A 16,917-nucleotide genomic window follows, 5' to 3' on the forward strand; every position below is an offset into this window, starting at 1 on the left:
GAGGGGTACTTTTGAACATCAGTGCCATGGGATCATGGCTGTTTAAAGTCAGTGGCCATCAGTCAGGTGGGAGACCACTGTACTATAGAAATGTAAAGACTGACAATGTTATGAACCTACATTTGATCATGTGGAAGGGTTATTTTCCAGAACACATTCTGTTACCTTGCATCATCAGTTTTAAGTAATTATAAGCTGAGACCAGTCAGCTCTTACTTTGGTAAGCATTTAGTAGTATTTAAGAGTGAGAACAAAGCACTAGCATGTGCCTGATCAAAGAAATGGAAAACAAAACCTCCTGTACCAAGTATGTACTTTCAGCGTACAAAGTCAGCAACATTCTCAACAAAACCTCCTGTACCAAGTATGTACTTTCAGTGTACAAAGTCAGCAACATTCTCAACAGAACCTCCTGTACCAAGTATATACTTTCAGTATACAAAGTCAGCAACATTCTCAACAGAATATTCTTCTCAATAAGGAAATACACTTGTCAACACTGAATGAGTAATTGTTTGGGCAAGTGACTGGAAAATTCACTTGAATGCCAAATATTTTCACTCCCATTTTGTGTGAGTTGTGTGAATTTTCAACCTCAAGCAGGTATATACCTTTAATACACATTAATTACTTTAACAAGAAAAAAGAAAATTGGAAAATTGAGGTTGTACAGCTCCCATACATCTTTACACCATGTTAAAGTCAAGTGTGCATTATCCTTGATTTCAATTACAAAAGAAATTATCAGAAAGAATTATCAGGCTCATAAGCCCTACAATGAGCTTTTCACTTTCTTTGGTTCAGAAAAGTTTGAAAAGAAAATTTAAATCAATCAGAGCTATCATGTTTTGTCATTCAATTCATAACTTACATGCCAACAGTCAGCTTTGGTTCTTCCTGTATATTTTGCCTGCTTTTTAACTGTGTTTGGCGCCTTTCATAGTCTTTCTTGTACAAAGTAGTTCGGAAACTCGCAATTCCTGAACTTCCTTTTTCTGATGGAGGCTGTGGTATCAAAGGTGACTGAAATTATATAAAAAACAGCCATAACTATGATGTATTTTCAGTCATTGCTTTAATGTAATAACTTCTGGATTCATAAATAATTATAACATCATTTCCATATGTTGAAATCATCTGCTACTTATAAGCCCAGAAACAACTTTCAGATGTAATGAACTATAACACCTTTCATGATCTTTATTTATTATTAATCAAACTTTAAACGTTCCACTCAAGAAATTTACTTTCCACCAAAATTATCTAAGTGATGTTGGATGAAAAAGATTATTTTCTCAAACATTCATCATTATTTTGAATGATGTGAGCAATGTGACTTTCCCTCAGTAGCAAGGAAGCAGAATGGATAAATATAGTTTGATTTAACTCATAAATAATATTGAAAATATGCCAAACAATGGAAAAATATCTTGTTTCAAAATTTTAATTTATATATTCCTCACAACAATGGTCACAGAATGGGCACTGAGTGAAAGGTTTTATTAATGGCATTTGATATGCTGTCAATCTAGAGGAACTGAAACATGCAAAAATAAACTTTAGATGAAATAAGGAGAGGATATTTCCTCCCCTACCAAAACACTCCCAAAATTTGAATGTACATACCCAGTTTGGTGGGTGGATATAAAAAATTATGCACAAACAGACAATGTCTGACATGTGAGTCCATGAATTTATCAAATGCACAGCAAACCCGTTTATTTCTTCAAAGAATACCATAATTATGATTTATTTTTATCGTTTTGTGGATTTGGAGGATGAAAAAAAAGATAATGGCTATTATAGGGTGAAGAATAATAAATGCAAAATCAACCAAATAATATATTTGGTGAAAGTCTCAATTTACCTAACAAGTTAAAATTATTCAGACTATGAGCAATTTTTTTTTCCAAATTAGTTTTCCTTTACTATTTATACACTGCATGATTGTTTTATTCCACTATGAAGAAGTAAAGATCTACTTTCAAGCACTGGAGTAAATAAAGAAGTAATTTGGAAAATACTTGAAATTATGGCTCCCAGTGCTGAATGTCATATTACCAGTACAAATAAACATACTCTTTGTAATATTTCTAATCTTTTCACAATAACCTGGATTCAGATATAATGTTATAATGATCAAATCGTTAACGATAACTGCTATGAAATCTACAAAATATCTCTTCATCACATACTGGCATTTGCAACAGCAGAAAGAAGGTATTATGAATAATGATGTACAGGTCATGTACTAATTTCTATAAAATGGAATAATTTTACCAGCCTAGTAAAGTTTCACTACTGCAAGTTACAGATGTAACAAAAAAAAAACAAAAAATCTTCCAATAGTAGCCTTTTAAGAAAGTCTACATGGTCAAGGTAAGCACTGACTTCACTAGAAATCTTATCAGCGCTTTTATCAATTACTACTCCTCTTTCACTGCATATTTATTAGCTTGACCAGTGCATATTAAGTTGCATGACCAGTATATATGAATTAGCTTGACCAGTGCTTATTTATTACTTTAACCAGTGCATATTAATTATCTTGACCACATTATATTTATTAGCTTGACCACTGCAACATTTATTAGCTTGATTATTGCAATATTTATTAGCCTAACCAGTGCATTTTTATTAGCTTGACTATTGCAATATTTATCAGCTTGATAATTGCAATTTTTATTAGCTTGATAATTGCAATATTTATTAGCTTGATATCTGCATATTTATTAGCTTGATATTTGCATATTTATTAGCTTGATATTTGCATATTTATTAGCTTGATATTTGCAATATTTATTAGCTTAACCAGTGCATATTTATTAGCTTGATATTTGCATATTTATTAGCTTGATATCTGCAATATTTATTAACTTGATTATTGCAATATTTATTAGCTTGATAATTGCAATATTAGGTTGATAATTTCAATATTTATCAGCTTGATTATTGCAGCATTTATTAGCTTGATAATTGCAATATTTATTAGGTTGATGATTGCATTATTTATTAGCTTGATAATTGGAATATTTATTAGCCTAACCAGTGCATATTAATTAACTTGACCACTGCATATTAATTAGCTTGACCACTAAAATATTTATTAGCTTGCCCACTGCAATAGTTATTATCTTGACCACTTGAACATTTATTAGATTGCCCACTGCAATATTTATTAGCTTGACCACTTGAACATTTATTAGATTGCCCACTGCAATATTTATTATCTTGACCACTTGAACATTTATTAGATTGTCCACTGCAATATTTATCAGCTTGACCACTTGAACATTTATTAGATTGCCCACTGCAATATTTATCAGCTTGACCACTTGAACATTTATTACATTGCCCACTGCAATATTTATTAGCTTGACCACTTGAACATTTATTAGATTGCCCACTGCAATATTTATCAGCTTGACCACTTGAACATTTATTAGATTGCCCACTGCAATATTTATTAGCTTGACCACTTGAACATTTATTAGATTGCCCACTGCAATATTTATTAGCTTGACCACTTGAACATTTATTAGATTGCCCACTGCAATATTTATCAGCTTGACCACTTGAACATTAGATTGCCCACTGCAATATTTATCAGCTTGACCACTTGAACATTTATTAGATTGCCCACTGCAATATGTATTAGCTTGACCACTTGAACATTAGATTGCCCACTGCAATATTTATTATCTTGACCACTTGAACATTTATTAGATTGCCCACTGTAATATTTATTATCTTGACCACTTGAACATTTATTAGATTGCCCACTGCAATATTTATTAGCTTGACCACTTGAACATTTATTAGATTGCCCACTGCAATATTTATTAGCTTGACCACTTGAACATTTATTAGATTGCCCACTGCAATATTTTCATACTACATTAACATTCAGTGTAATTTAATCATCAATTATCAGGAAAGTTTCAGTGGCAGTTTTCAATTTTCAAATTAGTTTTCTTCCAACAATTATACATATTGGACAGGACTCAGATGTTGGCAGTGTTTTCTATGAGTTTCACTTATGCTTTTAACATGCATATATGTCTATTATGTCCTGCATTATTGTGTTTCAGGGTCCAGGACAGATTTTTTGCTAAGCTGCAGATTAGTGATACTGAAGTTGCACTAGCCAGTCAGAAATTTAATTCTGCATTTGTGTTCCTTATAAACTGAAGGAAGACTTTTAATCTTAAAACATCTGAAAAAAGTCTTAAAAGTGCATTGAGTTAGGTCCAGTAGCCTAGTGGTTAGAACATTGGCCTCATATACAAGAGTTCCCAGATTCAAATCCTAGTTGAGCTATCCTAAAATCAAAGAAAAAAAATTAATAAATTAATAAATGGCACCAAGAGCTACCTCACTGGACACTCAGCATTAACAATTTGCTTGGACTGGACAGGCTTTGGGCAAGATAAAACTTGCAAGGGAAGATAGAAGTTATTTCCAACTCCACGAGTCTTAAAACCTATAGGAGAAATAGGGTGGTGGTAACATGACATCACAGGGCGGAAATCTTCCAAACTGAAGTCAATGACCAGGATGGAAGGGTTTCAGGATGAAATCAACAGCCACGTGTTTGATACCAAGGTGAGACATACTGTAATATGGATATAAGTTGTGGTTTACAGCCTGGAGAGGGATGTGCTCTGCCAGGCTGCAACTACCAATGAAACACCAGAGATGATGAAATCACAAGTTCTCATACCAGATCAGTTGCAGCCCGGGCTACTAAGGACCACACCATCTACTAGACAACAGTACAGAGGTGATAAGTATGCTACTGGTGCAACTACAATCAAAGTACGGGCAAGAGATAACATCACCACTAGAATTTGGAATATCAGGACATTAAAAACCAGCAAGGAAACTCAAGGAGTTATTCCTTGAGATGGTAAGATACTAGCCAGTAAACACCCATGGTCCCCATGAGCAATCTCTTAGATGGACTTTGCACAGTCCAGATCGAAATCATCAAAACCAGACTGACTACACCTTGGCAAGGAAGTGCTTCTGGTCTAGTGACAACACAGAACACATCGCTTCCCATGAGTCAACCATGACCTGCTAAAGATGACTTTCAAAATTCATCTGAGGAAAATCAAGGAGCCAAGACAGGTTAGGATCAGTTTTGAATCTGAAAAATGAAGGATCCAAGTGTGGCACAAGCATTTGAAGCATCAATAGGCATCAAATTTGCACCACTTTCAATTCTCGGTGCAAAAAGAAATAAACCCAGACATCTTGATCATCACCACCTTCAACACAGCATTAATAGGCACAGTCAGTGAGATCCTTGGCAAGCGTCACAGGATAAAGAAACCCAGGGTCTTAGCAGATATCCTTGACATCTGTGATGTGAGGAGTAAACTGGGAAGGAAGTGAGAAGACCATGAAGGAGCAGAAAAATACAGGAAGATTAAAAACAGGATTAAGAAGAGCTTAAAGAAATCAAAGGAAAGCTGGATAGAGGACCCATGTAAGGAAGTTGAGAAAAAGTCTAAACCAAAATAACAGTAGAAAGGCATACTGGATGGTGAAAGACCTGACAACAGATAAACAGTGGAGATCTACCATGATCCTGAATAAGGCTGGTAAGAGTCTCACAGATGACCAAGAAATTCTTAACAGCTGAACAGAATACTGTTCAGAGCTTTACAACCAGGAGATTTCTGGAGACCAAGCAGTACTAAATTTCCCACTGACCATAACTGAGGTTGAACACCTGATCTGCATGGAGGAAGCAGAGTAAAGGTACTAAAGAAAGGAAAGTCAGTTGAGGTAGACAAGATACCAGCAGAACTTATTCAAAGAAGAGGAATTTCCATGATTGATGTCCTCACAAAAATCTCCAACAAAATCTGGCAAACAGTTGATGGGCCCACCCCATGAACCCAGTCTCTGCTCATCACTCTTCCTTCATCACTCTTCCTATGAAAGGGAATTGACAGCTGTGCCAGAACAATCAGCTGCATTAGTCATCCATGCAAGGTTAAGATTATCCTCAACAGAATGAAACTCCACAACATTGCAGATGAACAAGCACGTTTCAAAGCAGGATGTGGCACCATAGAACAGATCTTCAATCTTAGAATCCCGTGAAAAGTATGCAGCATCAACATAGCCTCTATCTTGTCTTCATTGTCTTCAAGAAGGCTTTCAACAGGGTATGGCATGCAGCTTTGTGGGCCACCATGCAGATATTCAGCACCATAGAAACCCTGTATGACAAGGTGCCTAGCACAGTTCTCATCAATGGCAATATAGGAGAATAAGAACTGTAAACCATAATGAACCATCTTATTCAAGCACCACTAAGGTATGAGATGAAGATAAGTGCTGAAAAGACCAAGTTAATGACCAACAATCTGAATGGCATCCAAAAGGAAATAAGAGTGAATGGACAGAAGCTGGGCAGAGTGACAAGCTTCAAGGGTATAGTGGCTATTACCTTTGATGAAGATTCAAACCCCTAGGTTCTTTCCAGGATTAAGCAGACAACTGCACTGGCTAGGCTGAAGCCTATTTGAAAGGACAGATACATTATGCTTGGGTCCAATATTATGCTTATGCACTCCCTCATCATGTCCATAATCATGTATGCACAGACCCTGAGAGTGGAACCAGAGAGAAAAACCCATGCTTTAGAGATGAGATGTTATCAAAGGATCCTGAAAATCTCATGCTTAAAACATGTCTCTAATGAGGAGGTGTGCATTAGAATCCATGGTGCAACTGGACCATATCAAGATCTGCTCACCACTATAAAGAAACATAAACAAAGATGATATGGTCAAATCTTATGCTCATCTGGCCTGTCAAAGACAATCCTACAGGGAGCAGTAAGAGGAAAGAGAAAACAAGACTGACAGAAAAAGAGATGAAAAGATAACATGAAAGAATGGACAGGCATGGACTTTGAAAAGAGTCCCAAAGACATGTGGAGAACAGGGCAAAATGGAGAGAGACTGTCGCAAAGTCGTCAGTGGTGTCTTTATGACCAGCCAGGTTACAGGAGAAATGAAATTAAAAAAATGAAACGATAAGTCAATCAATGAAGAGATTGGGAGTGAATAATACTATGCAGTACACTGATCACTAGTTTATGATTGATCTCAATGAAATGTTTGTTCTTGACCACAGATAAAGCTAAGCATCACGAGCATTGGCTTACCAGTATGATCTATGTGCTATGAGTCTGTTTAAGTATATATTTACTATCAGTCTGTTTAAGTATATATTTACTATCAGTCTGTTTAAGTATAGATTTGCTATGCATCTGTTTAAGTATAGATTTGCTATGAGTCTGTTTAAGTATAGATTTACTATGCATCTTTTTAAGTATAGATTTGCTATGATTCTGTTTAAGTATAGATTTACTGGTGGAAGGCAATAATCAACTGCTGGGATTCATCTGTTACAAGGTGTTGCACTGCAGGACTTCAAACCATCTCAGGCTTAAAGATTTAAAAGAAAGGGCCTTGCAACCAACAATTCTTTATGAATATGATTTTCAAAAACTAACAAAGCAAAAGAAATAATATTACAACAAAAAAAATGTCTTGCTACCTACTAATGTGTGAGTAGGAAAAACCTTTATTACCTGTTTCGTAGGAATTTGTGCTGGTTGTGGAGCTACTTCTGGTGGAGCCTTCTTTTTTGGAGGCCGAGTAATCTTCAACACTTGTGAATTTTCAGGCCTATCAATTAGCCTAGCCATAAGATTTGAGGTTATTCCCTTCTGATCTCCCCTAAGAGCTCTCTTACGCATCTCCTCAATAGTATGAGACCTTTCTGACCTCAGCAGCGGAGAGCTATCAGCAAAATTACCAGACTTGCCACAGCCCTTCAAGGTTAGATCTGAGGCAAACAGCTCTGGTTCTGCAAATTCTTGATTGATGACTGTAGACTCAGTATACTGGGACTGGCTAACAAAACTTGTCTGTGATTCTCCACGATGATCAGACATTTTGTGTTGTTCTCATAGATATTTCTTTAGAAACTGGATTTTAGACACTTCTGAAAGGAAAGGAAATGCAAATAAACCCATTTATAGTGTGTGAGGAGAGTAGATAAAATAAATGAAATCTAAATGTCACTAAGACAGATATTTACAAATCTTTTTCCTTATCACAACAGTGTTTATGAATATTAGATACATCATCTCAAACAAGTTATATGCATGCATTTATTCAGAATTTTTGCGAATTTAGAAATTGTCAATTATCAATGTTCATCCTGGGAATCTTACAAAAGTCCTTGTTTTAAATGAAATGTATGATTGGAGTAAAATTACTACTGGTATGCCTCGGCACACACACAGGCTTTTATGTGAGCCTTGGCAAGCACATTACTAAAATTATTCTACAAGTTTCATAAAACTTATTCAATATGATCACAAATCACATGATGAAACATACTGATTAATTTGACCAAATCACAGAGAAGTGTAGTAAAATGCTTTTAAAATACATTTGGAATGTCTTGGTCATTATGCATTTAATTTGCATGATGTAATGACTCACTTATAAGTCAGATCAAAATGCAGATATCACAGGCCCTGAGCTGCTTCACATAACGTACAAGTAGATTGGGGTCTATGTTGTTTGTTCTACTAATTATTCCTAACAAACAACACAGGTAGAGACCTGTCTGTACATTATGCAGTGGCAGAGTTTGGTCTATGCTGTTTGTAGTTGGACTCATCTTATAAATAAGTATATATGGTTGTTATGTATATTTGATTTAATTTATATTTGATTTAATTTAATTGTTTGTTTTTTAGTTTTAATTTTTTATATTCCATTATATGCTATTGTAATGTAACTTAATTTACTGGATTTGACATTTTGTAGTAGGAACTTTTATATGATTTAACTGTTTTCCAATTTTCTAGTATTGTACAAAGTCATAGTCATGTTGAATGGTCTTGTATATAGTCATGTTTAATAGATGCCACATCTTCCAAAACAATGCAAGCAGAATCTTTACAGCACACTCACCCCATGTCCTTATGGACATGAATCATTTGGTTTAACAGGTCTAGCTTTATGGTCTATGTAAGTGAGAACAGGCATTTGTGTTTATGCAAATTAATTAAATGATTATTTACAGGACTTACAATTAGTTTTAGATTTTGAAAATGCTGATGATATTACAGACAAGATAGTAGATTAAGTTTCTCTAATTAGCAAGAGTATCTTATATATAGATTTTAAAGAAATATATATTTTATACTTGAACTCTGACAATCTTTTCCAACCCTTACACATAAACTACATTTATTTAACATTTATATTTTGAGGAAGAGGTTGAAAGTGAGTGTGAGTCTGATCAGATATATTATAATCATTTATATGTTTTAAAATCAACTTCTAGACAACTCATTAGTGATAAATCAGATGTTTAGTTTAATGTAGGAAACACAGATCTGTGTACCAGAAACAATCAAGCCAGTTATAGAAATATGATATCAGGATGTCTCATGTGAAGTCCACTAGGCTGATATATATACAGAGGCAGAAATGGTTAGAGAGAGCTTTTGAATTTGAATTTGGTAACTTACAAAAGAAACAATTAGAAATATGTAACCTAGATGTTTGTTTGTTTGCTCTACCAGCAAATTCCCCATTAGAGAATCGGGCAGTCGGACTTTAAACCATTGACACTTAAAGGTGTTTTGTTGTAATCAGTTTGAGTTGAATTTTAAATTTTTCTTAAAATTATTTGGATTCCAAGAGATTGTTTTCCCCAAGAAATACTTGTGCTCTAAATTAATTATTGGACAAGGACAGTTATCGAAATTTACAAAGAATTCAAATACTGGAATATTATTTTCTGTCACTCAACAAAGAACTGTTCTGTGCAGATGCCATTTACATAAAAGTGCTAGGCATATATTGACAGACAATGCAGTTAAAATCACTGACCACAACAATATCCTGAAAGAAAGACCAGTTGAGACTGATGACATTATTTTGCCTTCACAATAGCAGTGAAGTCATTGTAGAATTTCTAAAACCTTTCTTAATTACTTACACAAAAGACTAAAGAAAAATATAAAACTAAAACTCAGTAAGCCATTAAGAATATACCAGATAGACCAATAGTTGAAAAATAATAATTGTGAGTCAGTGGACGACATTCTAAAATTGACAGTTGACTTGAATACAAAAATACTCATAGAAATTTTACAAATGACAGGTGAATTAGTGACCAGATAATTAAACGATATGAGTTGTGCTCTAGTGTGGACTTCAGGATTGAGACAAATTTGATAAAAATGACAGAGCAACACCGCACAAACTTGTTCAACCACTTCAGATGTCACATTGACAAAGACACAAAATACATAATTTCTATTGATTACCAGTCAACAGTTGTTGCACCTAGAACTAAAAGAACAAAATCCTGGATGAAGGACATGAAAAATTAATCTTCAAATTATGAAAATTTCTGCTACAAAATCCAAATCTGAACGTTTAAATATACTACACTGGAGATAATCTAATGTCAGCTCTAACTTTGTTACATTGATACTTTTCACTTACAATCCGTGTATGTGTTTATGATTCAGCATTTATAACCATTTAGCATACCTTTCCAGGGAAGTACATGCAAGTGACATAAATTGTGCTATAAACAGTTAAAAGTAAACAATTTGTATACAAATCACTTACACTGAAATTTATTTTACTGAACATTATTATTCAAAGAAATACAAATCACAACTGAGGTATGTACACGGGTATACACATGGAAAACATGTACATCCTTCTGTATTTTGGTTTTAGAACGTATTTCAGTGTTGCTAGTAACCAACTACTGCAGACATTCACTACTCCCTTTTACAACACATATATCATACAACTTATGAATGGCACAGGTAGAAAATTAAGTGAAATTTGTACGATTAAGTTTTAATTAACTGCTGATTCCATTCACTTCAGCAACTAATCTGCCCCTAGTCAAAAGACCTACCACAGGAGTTCATTTCGGACACTTGCTTCCCTTTGATCAAGCAACGATTGTATACTTTATTTTTAGATCCTTTGTGCCGGTACTTACTTATTTCAAAACACAAATTCTCTCCATCTGAAATACTTAAGTTTAAATTTAATTTGTGCAAACCTTAGCAAATTATCGGGAAACTTTTCCCGTCATCACAACAGAGTCCAACATGTTTCAACTGTTTTCATGCCCACCATCTTGATTTACATTAGCAATACCCGTGATGCACCCGGGTATAGCGGGAGGTTCAAACATGGCACCGTGGCGCTGACTATGCCTCTGGCTGTACTTTTGACGGTGCAAGTGAATATATATATTTTATCACGTATATTTAGTATCATTTTTTTTATTATATATATAATAAAGAAATACAAATCATATGGCGAATAACAATCCTTTCCAGTGCACTGGGTCCAGCAAGAGATCACGTGTGTCAGGGATTGATTAATGGAAATGCAATTAACTGACAACGAACAGCGAGAAACTAGTATCTAGCTTGCCTGAGCGCTTTCGACTCTTTAATGAGTCTGTTTCAAAGGCAAATACAACACATAGACAAGACAAACAAATAAAACAGAAAAACGGTTATGTTTGCGAAACGTTACACGGCTGTTTCTACAGGAATTAAACCTTTTAATTATATTATGTGTCAACTAGTTTATTTCAGCTTGCTGCTGATGCTGGAAAATATTTGTATTGACCTAGAAATTGATGAGCCATAAGGAATCAGGTCACAATTAGTACTTCCAGTTCAGTACCCACGAATGTAGTTCTAATCTACTTTTGTAACATTGTTTTCCTCTCATTTTGGTGGTGATAGAAAAGTTTTATTTATGCATTTTTGGTAGGGATTTAAAGGTAATTGTTTATTCTCGAGTATATGAGCTCAGGGTGTGGTTGCCCGCGTGTATTTCGGCGACAGTGCAAAGTGAGTAATAAGGCACTGCTGATGATCCGGAAGTGAAATGTGTGTTCTGTTTACAAGCTGCTCTGTTAAGTCTAGCATCTTAAAAAAGAGCAGGTCAACCTTTAAAAAGAACTTCACCGTGAAGTCATATTTGTTACACAGTGGAAAGGTCAGTACTGTGAAACAAATGCAGAGAACATACAGTAAAATTGTGTTCTATGGCCATAACGACATTGGTTATTTTATGTAAATTTATGTAAGCGCAGATTATATCCCGGATATTTCATTGTTATAATAGTCATAGGCTATTAAGCAAATTTAGAGAATTATTTAAACGAAAATGTGTCGGCTGCAAAATATAATTTTATTTGTGCATGATTGTCTTTTTCTAATCTTCTTGGTTTAAACCGCTTGGTTTCAATGTTCTAAGGCGGCGTATCCAGTAAGATTCCTTTTCTTTCCAGGTTTGGGGACTCCAGTTGGGGTTGTGAGCAAATGCAGTAAGTGTTATATCACTGAAAGTGTGGCCATGGGAGGAGAAGTGCTCTGCGACCGATCTTATCTACAGCTTCTTTGTCATCCAATCAGATCTATGAAGGCTGATCCTTTCGTGTAGCTTTACAGTTTCTCCGACATCCTGAAAGCTACAGATCTTACATGTGATGAGATAAATGACATTCTCTGTTTTGCACGTTTTGTTTGGACCATGGATGTTTAATTTGTCTCTATTGCTAGAAACTGTCCTGGTCTCATATGTTGACAGGTTTTGCGCCTTTTATCGCCGCAAGGGCTAGGTTGACTGGGGTGGTCATGATAAGTGATTGGCGTTAGCTTCGCCCTAACTAGGATGTCCTTGAGGTTTTCTGGTCTCCGGTAGGCGACTACAGGTTTGTTAGGGAGGATTAGCTTTAGTGCACCCGACGATTCCACGATGAGCCAATGTTTCCCGATGATTTTACATAATTTGGGGTTGTCTGGATGGTAGGTCAGGATAAATGGTATCCTATCAGACTTTTCCTTCTTTCCGTATTTTTGTGAGTCGTCGCGGTTTGTTTGTTTAGCTTCCGTAATCAGGTCTTTTGTCGTAGCCTCGGTAAATAAAATGTTTAGATAGCTCTTCAGACCTTTTTAGGAATGTTTCATCGTCGGAACAAATTCTGCGTATTCTCAGTGCCTGGCTATATGGGATGTTCCTAATGCAGTGTTTTGGATGACAGCTACTTGGGAGGAGATACTGGTGTTTGTTGGTTGGTTTGGAGTAGATGTCTGTATGGAGTTTGTTTTCTACCAGTCTGGTTGTTGTGTCCAGGAAGACGTGGTTTGAGTTGGAGATTTCTGCCGTGATTTTTATTGAGGGATGGAAGTTGTTTACCTTTGATATGAAATCATCCAGACTTTCTCTTCCGTGTTGCCACTTAATTTCTATATCATCGATAAAGCGTACCCACTTGTATGGTGTAAGTTCAACCGATGCTAAAAGTTGACCCTCCAGTTTTCTCATAAAAACATTAGCATACGAAGGAGCCATTTTTGTACCCATTGCGGTTCCATTAATTTGGAGGTAGATTCTTCATTAAATTCAATTTAAAAAAGAATCAGAAGTAGGAATGAATCCAAAATAGGAATGAATCTGATTGCTCAGCTCTCTCATTATAAACACCTTCAAAAGTCAATTACTACTATATGTCGCAATGTACCCCATATGACAGATCTTATTACTGAATTAAATATTTCAAAATACCTATGCATGTGACCTAACCCATCCAAAGGGAAATAACTTAATACTTCTAAGAACTCACCTGATCTAAACCCTCCAGTGGGAAATAACCCCAAACTCGTAATCGTGTCTTTTTAATAATTGTATTATTAATGGTCTTAAACACCTACGTCCACAACTAAGTATAGATCGTATTCAGTTTACATTCTTAATATCTTAAAGGGTTTCTTGGGTCGTTTTTAAAATTTTGCTCTTTTGTTGATATTTAGCATTAAAAATGTGATAAGAAATAATAATAAGTCTCATGTGCATACAGTCGCTCGTATGACGTAGGTGACTGAAAAACGACTGCAGAATACGAGATCTTTCGACTCTTCCGAAGAGTAATGACCTCCCTGGTCATGTGACTGTGACGTTAGAGACGGGACAGCTGAAGCACTGGCTAGTCAGCCTTGTGAAATTTTGATGTCTTAATTGAGTAATTTTAGAAATAAACATATTACGGATATGGATCATTCCCATTTCCTTAGAAATTCAGCCAATGACTGTGGCAGCTCTGAAATCAGCGGGTCGGATGAGAACTATGATGTGCAAGACGATATCAACATCGACATAGCAATGGACAGTTTATTTTTAATTTGAGTTCCACAGATTATGATAGGTGGGATGGGGTTGTGAAATGTATACAGTAGTATATAATTCATTATTAGTCTAGGACTCAATAATAACTGTTATATGAAACATAACAGTTAAGTATATGCAGGTTTGTGTCGGTGGTGTGTACAAGTTTGCTTGTAAAAATGTGTTTGCGTCTGCGTGCAGAGACGTGTCAGATATCTGTATGTCGGTTGTTTTGTTTGTTTGTTTTGTTTGTGGGTTTTTTTCCAGGGTGGTTGTGGTTGGAGTGAGTTGGGGGTTGCATGAGAAGTAATATGCGTCATTTGTAACATAGAGTATATGTCAAGCACCATGCTAAGTGTCTCAAACAACAGCATCCTTTTCTCAACTAAATAGTCCTCTACTTATACAATAAAACCTGTTAAAGAGACCACCAACACTTCTGCCCGCAAAAAAAGTCGTCTTTCATTGTATGTAGTATGTAGTCTATCAAAGGAGGCAAATATTGAATATTATTGCATCTAATAATTGAGTCATGCATTATTTTAAATATCTTATTTTAAAATAACAGGCAGCCTAATAACATAGGAAATTCATATTACCTTTTACTGTTATATCGCCATTGTAGTACACTGCCATGTTAAACTGTTGATTATTTATCTAAGGCGCCAATGCCTGTCGAGGACAACCACTGTCTTATCCAACCCTGCCATTAAAAACTCGTATGAACACAATATGTGAACATTTTTGTTGTTGAACCACTGCAAACACTATTGGGAAGCAAATCTTCTTTAAGCGTGAACCCGTAAGCATTTATTGACTTTTCGCATTGTCGCTTAGAAGGTAAGCGTAATAGTACACGAAAAGCTGTAATAATGTAAATCTAACTAGATTTACTAACAAAGATTATTTGACTAAGTTTATCAGTTGTTGTTGGCATCAACCAGGACAAGCTTGTGATTTTCCACGGTCAAAATGGAAAACTTGAAACATCTGTTGCCTGTTTAGGCTCGAATAAACAGTAACAAAAGAAAGAATGAAAACAAGCTTTGATAAATTTAACAAATAATTTGTTTCCCTGGAAACACACTATATAAAATTAAAAAAATAAGAACTTGCGGTTTTTAGAATCAAATCCAAAAATAATTCAAGAATAGTCTACGAATTAAATTTTAAAAGTCTTAGTAATGAAATGTTCTGATGAATTCAAGTTTGAGTCCGGATGAAAATCCAAGATGGAAGGCGATGACATATGCTGTATCCTGTACAGTGATGTTGTCTACAGTTTCTGGTAGAAACACAAGAATAAACACTTCGTTGTTGGAAATCCGAATAAAATTTTCAAGAAATATCTTTGCCCAATAATTCTGTATAAGCACTCAAATATTTCCAGAGAAACGAATTGATCTTTTAGAATACAAATAATCTGCAGAAAAATTAACATATAACTCGAAAACTGGCTACAACAGAAGAAACGACTTGACATCAAGTGTTTTAAGTCCAGAATGAGATTATTTCTCAAAAACAATGGTTATACCAGGGCCCAGCAACGTGGAATGAATTGCCCATTGAACTTAGACACAAAGACACAGTGATCACATTCAAGAGTGCTCTCAAAACTCACATATTTCTACTGCAAGAACAAACTTAAAGACCTAATAATGTTTCCTACCTTAAATATTCTCAGCATGTTTTTTCTGTTTTCTAATTTCATGGTGTTTGTGTTTGTAATCATGTCATTATATGTTTTTTTTTAAATCTTATAAGTGTTGTCTAGTGTTGTAAAGCGCTTAGAGCTTCTAAAGATTTGGCGCTATACAAAGTCCTCATTATTATTATTATTATTATTATTATACAGTATTTTGAGACGCAGAATATGTACCCGTATGAGAGTCACGTGATCATGTTTACATCACGTACTCTCAACATGGCCCTGACAAAAACTAATAATTGTACTCTGAGAATATTTATTTTTAAATTGTTTATTTCACTAAAACTGTTTACAAGCCTAGGGTCACGTATCCAATACAGCCTCGATCTCACTCTTATTATTCCCACAATAAAAATAAATTTAAAAGAAAAAGAATTTGTTACTGATTTTGAATTAAGGTCAGGAACTAGGTCAGCCTTAGGTGTTTATAATTAGTCAGGTCAAACAGATTTTCTGGAGAGAAAAAAATCCATATCACGTAAACAAGATTATATTATAATAGCATGTATAAGAATTTTAAAAAATTATGCTGTCAAAGAAACAATAAAATTTTTAAAAATGTTGTTATAAAGCCGCGAAAAGCCTGACAGAAATTACTGAAAACCAGGAAATAAGAATGCTGATGTTGCGGAGTTTACCGATGCGATGTTGGACCAGCTGACAGGGATGCCAACATTGATAGTAACTTAGTTCCACTTGCCAATAAATATCTTCTTCAAAATTAACGCATTAGCCTACCATACAATACTTTATAATAAATATAGTCTGGCTACTGGCCAAATAGACATCGACGATTGGGACCACCAGACTAGTGTGTCAATACCAAGTCGAGGCCAACATGGAATAATAGCATTAGAATGCGAAAACACCCAGTCACAGACTACGCCATCAGGTGTAAGAACATCAGAGACCGTTTCTTCTACAACTACAGAGTGGAAT

The 16,917-nt window shown here is 35.1% G+C and overlaps 1 protein-coding gene across 1 annotated transcript in view; it reads right to left on the bottom strand.

Annotated features, from left to right (window-relative positions):
• The window catches only part of LOC149804702 (dynein axonemal heavy chain 6-like), a 393,112-nt gene extending 381,890 nt beyond the window's left edge, over positions 1–11,222 (bottom strand). The window contains exons 1-3 of the mRNA XM_089933221.1: positions 11,146–11,222; positions 7,619–8,034; positions 872–1,023 (exon numbers count right to left, since the gene is read on the bottom strand). Coding sequence (XP_089789347.1) covers positions 872–1,023; positions 7,619–7,984 — 518 coding nt within the window. The 5' untranslated portion in view covers positions 7,985–8,034; positions 11,146–11,222. The remainder of the gene's footprint in view (positions 1–871; positions 1,024–7,618; positions 8,035–11,145) is intronic.
• Positions 11,223–16,917: the final 5,695 nt, after the last annotated feature.

This window comes from Sinohyriopsis cumingii, chromosome 2 (assembly GCF_028554795.1).
Source record: "Sinohyriopsis cumingii isolate HCF-2022 chromosome 2, ASM2855479v2, whole genome shotgun sequence".
Taxonomy (NCBI): Eukaryota; Metazoa; Mollusca; class Bivalvia; order Unionida; family Unionidae; genus Sinohyriopsis; species Sinohyriopsis cumingii.